This window comes from Pan paniscus, chromosome 10, assembly GCF_029289425.2.
Source record: "Pan paniscus chromosome 10, NHGRI_mPanPan1-v2.0_pri, whole genome shotgun sequence".
In the NCBI taxonomy this organism is placed as follows: Eukaryota; Metazoa; Chordata; class Mammalia; order Primates; family Hominidae; genus Pan; species Pan paniscus.
Window position 1 is genome coordinate 137,758,367 of NC_073259.2, and position 12,225 is coordinate 137,770,591.

A 12,225-nucleotide genomic window follows, 5' to 3' on the forward strand; every position below is an offset into this window, starting at 1 on the left:
TCACCACAAAAATGGTAAATATTTGAGGTGATGAATATGTTAATTAGCTAAGTATTCCACATTGTATTCATAAACCGTAATATCACTTTTTACCCATACATACAACTATAATCTTTCAATTTATAATTAAAAATAAAAATTAAAACAAAAACAAGCAAAACAACTCCTCTCAAAAAATAATACTAAATACAGCAGCTAACTCTATACCCACAAATTTTATAACTAGGATTTAAGATAGATGGATTCCTTGAAAGACACAAACTAACAAAACTCACACAAGGAGAAAGAAATACGTAGCATGAATAGCCCTATCTATTAAAGAAGAGTAAATTATTAACTCCCCCAAAAATGAAATCACCAGGCTCGGATGGATTCACCAGTGAAAATTTACGAACATTTAAGATATAAATAATACCATTTCTACACACTCTCTCCGAGCAAGCAGAAGCAGAGGGAAGATGTTCTAACCGTATTACCAAAACCATATGAAGACATTCAAGAAAAAATAAAAGTGCAAACTAGTATCTCTCAGTAACATGAGTATTAAAATCCTCAACAAAGCATTAACAAATTGAATCCAACAATATATAAAAAGAATTACACACCACACTCAAGTGGAGTTTATTCCAGGTATACAAGGCTGATTTCATGTTCAAAAACTAATCAGGATAATTCATTCACTGCATTCACAGGCTAAAGAAGAAAGATCATATGATTATGTCAACGGCATAGGAAAGAAACTGCCCACTTTTCAATGGGGTCGTTTGTTTTTTCTTGTGAATTTGCCTAAGTTCCTTGTAGGTGCTGCATATTAGATCTTTGTCAGATGGATAGATGGCAAAAACTTTCTCCCATTCTGGGTATATACCCAAAGGAATATAAATCATTCTATTATAAAGATATATGCATGCATATGTTCATTGCAGCACTACTCACACTATTCACAATAGCAAAGACATGGAATCGACCCAAATGCCCATCAATGATAGACTGGATAAAGAAAATGTGGTACATAGACACCATGGGATACTATGCAGCCGTGACAAGAAATGAGAGCATATCCTTTGCAGGGGCATGGATGGACTTGGAAGCCATTATCCTTAGCAAACTAACAAAGGAACAGAAAACCAAACACCACATGTTCTCACTTATAAGTGGGAGCTGAACAATGAGAAAACAGGGACACAGAGAGCAGAACAACATTCACTGGGGCCTGTCGGGGGAGGGCAGTGGGGGGAGAGCATTAAGAAAAACAACTAATGCATGCTGGGCTTAGTACCTAGGTGACAAGTGCAGCAAACCACCACGGCACACGTTAACCTACGTAACAAACCTGCACATCCTGCACATGTACCCTGGAACTTAACAATATATAATTTAAAAACAAACTTGACAAAATGTACAATAAGTTTTGATAAAGAAAAAACTCTTAGTAAATTAAGAAGGAAAGAGAACTTTCTCAACTTCATAAAGAACATGAACAAAAAGCCTATAGGTGACGTCGTACTGAATGTCGAGAAACTAGATGCTTACTCACTAAGAAGAGGAATGAGGCGTGACAAGCCCTTCTCACCATCACTATTTTACATTGTACTGGAGCCAAATGAAAGAGCTCTCAACAGCCAGAGTGGGAAAATTTGAGCAACAAAATTTATAAAATAATATTAGATTAAACCCAAAGTATAAAATAAATATCCAAGTGTTCTCACTGAAATAAGTACATTATTGAATAAATACATAAACGAGGGAAGATAAGCAAATGTCCCCTGCAGCATTCTAAATAACTTAAGCAGCTATATTGCCCTCAAGGGGGTGAAGTATCACTTCCCTCTTCACAATTGTGAGCTGGGCATAAGCACTTCCTTCCAAAGCATAGCCTTGGGAGAATGGGAAAAAAGTAACTTTACGGTGGAGAAACCTGACAGACCCAGACCCAGCCCGGTGCTGGTGAGGTGGGATAGGCGGCCGAGGAAACGACCGTGTCCTCAGGGTATGGCAACCTTGGGACCTTACGATCAATAGAATAAACCTCCCCATTAGCACCGTAGTCAAGCTCACTGAGCAGAGCAATCTTCAGTAGCGAATTTCCCCTGTAGAGAGCACGCGTATTTTGATTTTCCCTGTCCTCAGGCAGACTCTTTGCTTATTATAATAGTAAAAAACACACCCCTGGGTGGAGATTTCGGACGCTAATGAGACATGCGAAGTATGAACAAGCTTGTGCAGCTACTGCGCATGTGCACCCAGAGGACCTCCCCCAGACGTGCTTCCTAGTAACTAACACCTCTTCCCACCTGCTCATGAATCATCATGTAAGGCTCCCATAAAGGGAGTCTCCCTAGTGCCCATCTTTGCTGTCTCATCCTTAGGAGCAGCCTGCCTTGAATCCTCTCTCTGGTGTACTATCTATACTAAACTTCACTTTCAAAATATGTTATTTTGCAATACATTGTTCTATGGCGCATTTCCTTTGCTGTGTGTCTCCTGTTTAAATTCTTTTAAACTAAAAAGGCAAGAACTGGGGTCTCACAGCAGCCGTCAGCCCTGGAAGTGAACATCAACAGTAGCAAGTCGTGTGGGCTGTACGCACCCTCGATGTGATAAACATGGCACTTTGCCTCTGTGGTTTTCCTCCCCCAAACCCATGATCCCAGTGCAATCAGGAGAAAGAGCATCAGACAAATCCCAGTTGAAGGACATTCCTCAAAACAGCTGACCAGTAAGTCTCAAAATGGTCAAAGCCACCAAAACCAAAGAAAGTCTAAGAAATGGTCACAGCTACAGGAGTGTTAAAGCAAAATAAATTTGGCCTGAGAAGGGCTCTATTTCCATGTTTGAGTCCTTGTGGATGAACTGCAACCTAGCTTAATAGGCAGACAAGATTGAAAACCTAACTTCGGAGTATGCGCCTGTAACCGTGGCTGAGTCTTGGCCAATCCCAGTGGCCATACTTCAACCAGTCATAGACTGCTGAGTGTTCAAACTGTGTTCAAATAAGGCAAACACTGAGCTGTAACCAATCCAGCTGTTTCAGTACCTCACTTCCGGTTTCTGTACATCACTTTACTTTTTTGGTCTATAAATGTGTTCTGGGCCGGGCACAGTGGCTCACGCCTGTAATCCCAGCACTTTGGGAGGCTGAGGCGGGCAGCTCACGAGGTCAGGAGATCAAGACCATCCTGGCTAACACGGTGAAACCCCGTCTCTACTAAAAATACAAAAAATTAGCCAGTCATGGCGATGTGAGCCTGTAATCGCAGCTACTCTGGAGGCTGGGGCAGGAGAATCGCTTGAACCCGGGAGGCAGAGGTTGCAGTGAGCCGAGACCACGCCATTGCACTCCACCCTGGGTGACAGAGTGAGACTCCGTCTCAAAAAAATAAAAAATAAATAAATAAATAATGTGTTCTGACCACGAGGCACCCCTGCAGTCTCTCTGAATCTGCTGATTCTGGGAGCTGCCTGATTCACAAATCATTCATTGCTCAATTAAGCTCCATTGAATTTAATTCAGCTGAAGTTTTTCTTTGAACAGGAGTTCCAGGAGACATGACCCCTATATGTAATGCAGCCTCCTGGATGGGATCCAGGGACAGCCAAGGGGGGCAGTAGATAAAAACTAAGGAAATTTGAATAAAGTATGGACTTTAGCTAATAATCACGTGTCAATATTGGTGAATTGGGACAAGTGCAGCACACAAATGTAAGGTATTAATAAAAGAGGAAACTAGCGGGGACATACGGGAACACTGCAATAAGTTCACAAGTTTTTTGTGAAGTCATATCAGTTCTGAAATTAAAAGCCTGTCCGTCTCTCGCTCTTCTAGTTCAAGCAGCTCTATCAATCCCCACTAGGGTAACAACGGGATGTACAATCCCAGGTACAGACCACATGTCACTGGACATTGGTATAATTTGAATACACCAACATCTGTCCTCTTTGTAACAGTGCCCCAGTCTTCACAAGAGGAAAATGCCTCATCTCACTGGATGTATTCTTAATGAAGGGTAATTTGAGGAACCATTTGACTTCATGGAAGCTGCATCTGGTCCCTCTCCTACCCCTGGCACAGCCAGCTAGTAGACAGGTGATTCAGCAGGGGCTGCATGGAGGTCTCTGCAGCTTATGTGCGGATAACCAGAGGAACTATTGAAGGAATTCACTGTGAGGGCGGGAGAGAGTTGCTGAGAGGCTGCTGTGTCCACACGCAGCCACCAACCTCCATCAGACTCTGCCTGGCCAAGCTGGGTCCCGTGATATCCATCCAGTAAACCCTTTTATTTATTAATTTTTCTTAAATTAGCTGGAGTGTGATTTATGACCTGCAACTTAGAATATCACTGGATACACCAGGGCATATTTTACCTGAAACAGAATAAGAAAAAATCCTGTTCTGGGCCAACACAGGTTCAAAGGTTACATCATTCAAGTGAATTAAGCTCACAGGGTCCATTTCAAACCATCGTATTATTTCCTAACAAGCTTTAAGTCTTCGGCATATCTGGCTACCAAAACCACCAAAGAATATCGTCTGAGCCTCATCAATGCCAGGCTCACTTCTGCCCCTTGTCAAACACTTGTATTTTATTCTCTTGCTATCTCCTTTCTAAGCCTCACCTTTGCAAGAATATCTCCTTAGTAATGTCTCATTCCAACCTGGTCTTAAAGCCAATCACAGTGCTAGGCATATGGCGCTTAACAAATTCTTGAGCATTTAAAACTGCAGAGACCTCAGCAAAGTGCACATATTTGTTAATAATCAGCAATTCATTCATTCATTCAAGAAATTTAAGGATGTCTCTGCCTTTAAGAACAGCCCCTTCTCTGAGCTTGTTCCACTGTTCTAGGCCCCCCGGCTGACTGTTCTGGGCTGTTAGGTAACCAAGGGAATGCTACACCTTTACCGGGTTCCAGCCTTCCATTCGGATCTGAAGACCAGAGCTCTTGGGAAACGGACTCCCTGTGGTGAAAAGCAATGAAAGAATAACTGGTCAGGGCATGAAAGAAGAGCCCCAGTTCTTATCTTCCTCCAGGCCCATGGCAGGTAAGTAGAGACTGGGATGCGTCTGAGCCTTGCTCTCAGTGGGGGAGAGACACAGGAGAATGTGTGGCTAGAAGAATATAGAAGAAAGGGTTCCAGTGCTGTGGGATGCTTTAGTTGTTCACTTGAAGGAAAACATTTTCTGGGATTGAATGAGATCGTTAGATGTCTCAGGAATGAAAGAAAGCGTTTTGCTTTTCTTTTCCTGCAGATGTCACCTTCAGAAGATAGAAGCAGCAGGGTAGAACAGAGGTTGTAAGATGACAAACAGCCCCACCTGGGTTTTCTTGTTCTTAAAGAGTGAAACACACACGCATATATACACGCATACAAATACACACACAGAAAGAAGCTAACTCCTGTGCTTCAGCCGTCGCATGCCCCTGAGTGCCCCTGAGATCACAGGCACGCCGCCGGGGAGGTGTACAGTGGGTGGTCAGTCGCTATCAACAAAGAACTCAAACCGCAGCTGCTGCGTCAGTCCATGATTTGCAAATGTGCATGATGCATATTTGCACAGTCACAATTTGGAGAAAAGCGCCCAAGGATACTTGGCTGGATCCTTGAGGGTTATTTATAGCAGATGGCCAGAGAGAACAGACGCACACCAATTCTAAATATTTGGAAGCTATGCTAAATTAGTGTCAAATTGACTTCATTTAAAAAGATATACAGTTTTATTATTTTCTAATTATAGGGATTCAAGCTAAAGGATAATAATCTTGCCAGGTCCAAGTTAACCTCCAGCTGTTTACATAAACACATGAGACTCATCCATAATCAGAGCGTTTTAAGTATGCAGCAAGCACATTATTAATGCAACCTCTTAAACAGTGTAGCATCGTACCGAGGTAAACAGACATTCATGAAACATTTCCTTCATTGTTGTCTCATCTGTAAAACTGATTTTTCAAATTGAATTGACATTTCTAATTGATGGGCTCTGAACAAATATACTTTTGCTGTACTTCCCAAATTTTCCAAACTTTGACCTGCGAGTGGAGCCACCAATTTAGAAGCTTCAAATGCATTTGCTTGTGAATTTGCCAAGACTTGGAGCCTCATATTGTGCAGCCACACATAGTGAATTTCTCTTGGTTTTGTTACAGACTGCCAAAGACAAAAGCCACCCTTGGACCCTAATGGATATGTTTAGTGTGTCATGAAGTCATGAGACACAAAGCTTTTTGTGAAATTCAATGCTACACACATCACTGCTTACACACGCGCACACACACACACACACACACACAAGCTGCATGTGGCTCTCATCTCCTGAGAGTCAAAGCTTCAGGGGATTGCAGTGTTTAATCCTGCATTCAGAAAATCAAGTCAGTGGTTGGTGGACCTAAAAAATGGCAGACGGTATGAAACGGTGTAGGATCAAAGCTCCCCTATTCAAACTTTTTGTTTCCACCACCAAAATATTTCTCTACGTAAGCAGCCATCCTCACAAAGAATACTATGTAAGACTGTCGAACCCAGAAAAGTAAAACACAAAGCTAGCAGACCTCATTGAGGACCTGTGGCCAGCTGGATCTAGATCCAATTTCCAGAAGGACGGAAGGGAACGCTCATGAAGGCTTGGCCAGCACAGATGTGTTCCTGTACCCTACATCACTGCGGCTATTCCGTGAATGGCACGTCCAGCCAGGCCAAAGGTTTTTACCTTCCAGGACTTAGCCAAGTTCAGTCATGAGATGCATGTCCATTAGGTTCTGTTTCTTTAGTTAAAATAGGCATTTCTAATACTAGGTCACAATCAAATAAACTTAAATGTGCAAGGTAGAATCAAAACGGTGATTTATTTTCTTAAACTCATCCACCCTTTAAACATAAAGGAAAAAAGGGGAGGGGAGAGGGGAAGGGAGGGGAGAGGGGAAGGGAGGGGAGGGGAGAGGGGAAGGGAGGGGAGGGGAGGGGAGGGGAGGGGAGAGGGGAGGGGAGAGGGGAGGGGAGAGGGGAGGGGGGAGGGGAGGGGGAGGAGAAAGGGGAGGAAAGGGGAGGAAAGGGGAGGAAAGGGGAGGGGAGAGGGGAGAAGGGAGGGGAGGGGGAAGAGGAGAGGGGAGGGAGAAAGAGAGGGAGAAAGAAAAGAATGGAAAAAGCAGCCATAAATCCCATATGAAGGGGGATAGAGAGCTGGTCATTATTGGATGAAGTTTATAAGCCCACATATGAAACATGTCTTACATACAGTTACACTCCTCATTTCAGGAGTCATAACACACATTTTATTACATTGCACATCAGGTCAAATTGTTGAGTTATGTAGCAGTGCTAGGACATTTTTAATAACCCAAAAACACTTCTACTAAACAGCTGTTGTAATCAAACTTGCCTGTGTTGAAAATAAAACGAAAACTATATAATGAAAATACAAACAAGGCTAGGCAAGTAGCTTCTCTCATACATTATATTCCAAAGTGAAAACCAGCCCATATTTATTCTAAAGTACACAGAGCTTATTTTCAATGTCTTCTCTTTGGTATGTTCTTATATAAGAAACTCAACAAATTCTACTGTATATTCTTCACACATTATGCTCATTTATTTTTTTGAACACTAAGTTCTATTTCCAGGGAGAAACAAAATGATAACTTTGAGGTTGGTACCATATTATACTTAGAACTTACATATCTGGAATAGATTTTGAGTTGGCAAAACCGTGTTGCCTGTCCTTTCTGACAACTGTTGCCATTTCATTTGCAGTCTCATTTCAGCTGTGAGGCATTTAACTCTCCCAGTTTTGAAAAGCCTTCTTGGATAATTTTAGCATTCCCAAAACTTGCTGATAATACCCTAAGCTAAGGGAAAAGGCGTACCATCCGCAGCCCCCCGGCTGCCCTATCAATGGCTTGGAAAATCTATTAAGACGAATATTCTCACAACCCAATTGCCAACCCCGAGCGATCAGACTGGTCTCTGTATTCCACGGTGCAGATGGAGTTTGTAAGAATGGGAAGGCCGGCTCTACTTCGGTGAGCGATAACACAGCTTTTCTGGTCAAACAGCTTCTGGAAAACACCACCTGATCGACGGGCGGGTACAGACAGACATTGGGAAACGACTTACCTCAACGTGAAGCGATCTTCAGTGGAATTTCTGGAGATGGAAACAGGAAAAGTCAGCACGTCTCCTTTCCTCACGGCCTTTGGTATATAGTGGATGGCCACGCTGTTGTCCAGACGCAGTTCTCTCAGGGAGGGTTTCCTGTGTGTCTGATAAAGGAAGATGCTCCCGATCCTCTGCAAGGGGGGCCCGGACTCATCGATGTCACTGTGGCCTGTCCGGATCCCATTGCTTCTCCTCGCATCTTCCCTGACGCAGTCCCCTCTCTCACCCCCTGGGTGCACGGTGTAGTAGAGCTCCACGGGGGTCCCCTCCGGCTGGTCCACGGACTTCTTCCTCCCGGCAACCACCGTCGGGGCACTGAACCAGCTGGACAGGAGCTCCAGCTCGGCCACGCACAGCCCCAGGTCCCCCTGCAGCCGGCAGCTGCCCCGCACCTCTCGGGTCTCTCGGAAAGCAAAGACCCTCAGGCACGGCAGCTTCTCCCCGGCGCTGCGGTCATCCCAGTCTCTGCCCACGATGTGGAAAAGAACCTGCACTTTGGGCCGGCTCAGGTAGACTTTGTCCCGCAGGATGTGGGCTTTTAGTTTCCAGTTAAGAGAAAATTTGTTGGTGAATCCAAATGGGTTGGACGGTAGCATTAAATCCTGGGGCACCACTTGCTCGATGGAGAAAGGCCCGTAGCTGGCATTGAGGACAGGCAGCCTCCTGGATTTGTAAATCAGAAATGACTCCACCCGGGACTGCAGGCTGGAGTTCCTCATGATATCCTGGTTGGCCTCCTTCAGGAAGAAGGAGACGTCCGCGTTGTTGATGTGGTAGGTCACGGGGAGGTAGGTGGGCAGCAAGGAAAACCTCTGGATGCTCTCAAGGATCCCTCGACCTTCCGTCACTGTGGGGAGGGAATCGCAGTGCAGGCGTTAGTAATGCTAAGGTCCTGTTACCAGCATTTCAGACATCTGCGTGCCCCCTTCATAACAGAGGACCCTGTCTTCGTGCCAATTATGCAATTCCTTATCCAAACCTCTTAATCCAATCTACTCGCTTCATATTATTTGTTTCAGAAGAAATAAATGCCACCAACCTAAGTAGAAAACCAATATCATTTAACCTATAAAAAAGTTGAGCGTGCAAATAAATACAATGCAAATAAAGTTTTAAAATTTCAAGTCGTGGTTATGGTGTTTTTATGGGGTTATGGTAAAGACTTGCTCTTTTTTTGATCAAAGGAGAGATTAGCAAGTGTCAGAAAGCTGTCACAGACAAGCTACCATCGACAGAGAGGCACCGTCCCATTGACTCAACACAGACTGAGATTGGAAACAGGAATGACTTCCTCAACACCTGGATCGATGCCACGTCCACATTCCACCTGATACATATTCCTTTGTGTTCCACCCATATGCACGTTCTGCATTTGAGGACATGTCCAATGGGAAATGCTAACAGACTTGGGGCAAAAATAGACGCAGATGCACAATCATAAATCACATGGACAGTGTACACCCGCCCCCAGTCGGAGTTAAGGGGAGAGATGCAGAGAAAAGACCTTGGAAGGATATATTGGGAGGGGCCCTCTAGAAATAGATGAGATGAGGTGACCACGACACCAATGTGTCAGGGCCGGGCGTACAAAGCAATGCTCCAAGTCATCTGTGAAACACTGGACCCTGAACCTAAGAAGCACGGGAAGGGCAGCACCTCGCTTCCATGCCAGCCACATCCTGTGGACACTACGCCGTCACCAATGAACAAAATCCATTGTTCATTTTTCCGCACTGAACGTATCTCTCCCTCAGGGGGAGAAAAATCCAAAATGTTATTTTTACAAGTTGCCTTACATTCTGTAAGAAAAAATGCAGGCAGAGCAATTGCATAATCCAAAGAACCAATTTAAGGAGTTTTAGAAATGTAAACTATTGGCTGGGAACACTGACTTTCTAGGCAAAGCTCCACAAGTTATGCTGAAGCCCTTCTCGTCAGTCACCATGAAATTGTCTTTGATTACTCGGACACTCATGGCGCCACCTTTCTCAAAGGCCCACGCAAACACACATCTGGAAGCGTGATGCCTTCCCGAGTCAGGACCCTTCTTGGCAGTCATCCGCCAGCAGCTGAGAGAGCCAAGAGCTCGGAGGCAGGGGTCCTGCTCCCGGCTTTGTGAGACGATGAGCAGGTCACTGACCCTCGTTGTTTTCCATGACCCATTGGTAGCATGAGGGGGCTGACTGGAGCACTGTAGCCTCAGCCCAGCTGTGATAACACAGGGTGTCAGGCTGCATCCAGTTTAACTTCTAGACAAGAAGTTCAACGCATGTATTCAACCTGAGTTTACAGAAAGCCCTGGATGAAAAAATCTCTCCAATCATCGGCATGACCAAACTCAGAGCAGGCTGAGCTTCCATATAAACAACTAAGGCTTGTCTTGGACTGAACCATTTGAGACTGCTTATAAGTGAGCAGTCTGCATCCACCCAAATGACAATTTCCTAGGGTTCAACGTCATAAATATGGATTGTTTTCAAAAATCAAAATATCATAGATATAAAAAGGGACTCCATGCCTTAAAAAGATTACATGTTTTAACTTTATAGAAATAACTCCTGATTGATATTATCTCTAAACTTGTATCTTCACATGTGAGTTATAGTAAAATCAAAGAAGAGACAGAGACTATTTCATCCCCTCTCTGGGCACCCTCTCCCCATTTGCCTAGCCACAGTTCTGTGACCTCTCTGGCTGCATTATCAAAGTCACCTTGCTGGGATCCTTTCCTTGACTGTAGGATTCTGGGTTATGGTCTCCATCTGGGTTTTTCTGTAGCATCCCCAGCTTCCTGCATCAAAACACGTTATGCTTTGCTGTAATTCTCTATGCACTCCAGTGTGTGATATGCCAGGGAGCAGAAATGACACGCAGGGCTTTTTCCTCCGCTGTATTCACAGTCTTTAAGAGAGTGCCTGGTAAATGTCAGGTACTCAATAAATATTTGATAAACACGTGAATGAATGAATAAACAAGTGGATTATGCTTTTTATGTCACAAAGAGCAGATTCTGTTTTTACACTAGGATGTTATTCACTGTCCTCTTGGCTTCCATCACTGTAATCAGAATCCTGGATCCTTTTATCCCATTAAGAGCTCCGTGTAATCCTGGTGATACGGGACTAAGGAAGATGGGCCTCTCCATGTAATGAGACTCCTATAAGACCTACATCAATTGATACAGTGTCCCCTATTGTTAAAAACACATCTTGGCACCACTCAGAACAAGTACCTTGAGCTGCCTCAGCACTCTTTTGCCATTCGTGCTAGAAACAGCCAAAGCCAGACAACCAAATTACAGATGCTTAAATGTTAATGCCAGACACCAAGGCTCCGTGAACTTCCCTGTTGAACATCTGACCCCGACTACTTGAGGACACGAAACCTAATTGTGCAGCTAATTACACATTCCAAGGGCAATGACATCGGGTCCTCTGATTTTATTCAGGAAAGCAGTAAGGCAATCAGGGGTCACTGTGAACATCATTTGAAGGGAAGTAACTTCTTAGCTTTATTCCACAAATGGTCTATTAGTCATTTTGCCTGGTATCTGACCTAAATGTTTATTGCTTAAAATTGCTCCATTTTGACCTAAAGCTAGTGTCACTTCCTTTCTTTTTTTTTTTTTTAACTAATACTACAAAAATAATGCCAATTATGGTCCACGATGCACAGAATGAACGAAGTAAAACTCATTATCCTCTCATCCTTACAGGAGTGGTTACTGTCACTAAAGGACATGATTTTTATTTAACATAAAAATTAGCAAAGTGTTAAATTACAAAGAAGCTATACACAGTAAATCTCAGCTAATAATTTGCTAAGGACAAAAATTACTTTCTGATTGGGTTCCGTGGCTGTAATTCTTACTTGAAGGAGAGTGACATGTTCGCATGTTGAAGCAACTCAGTGGTCTGGGAGAGATTTTGTATTAATTTTAACATTTTTGAAAGGATCATTTTTCCCTGAATAATACTTTTTTAAAAAATATGGGAAGAAGGCAATTTGAGCACAAGACTCTCAATTTTCCCCTATGTGGACTCAAAAGCAATAACTAATCGAATATGGT

The 12,225-nt window shown here is 43.6% G+C and overlaps 1 protein-coding gene across 2 annotated transcripts in view; it reads right to left on the bottom strand.

The window, feature by feature from the left end:
• The window catches only part of TMEM132D (transmembrane protein 132D), an 820,982-nt gene that overhangs the window by 614,644 nt on the left and 194,113 nt on the right, over nt 1–12,225 (bottom strand). For both annotated transcript variants that reach the window (XM_034934836.3, XM_034934834.4), the window contains exon 2: nt 8,115–9,003. In XM_034934836.3, the coding sequence (XP_034790727.2) occupies nt 8,115–9,003 (889 nt within the window). The remainder of the gene's footprint in view (nt 1–8,114; nt 9,004–12,225) is intronic.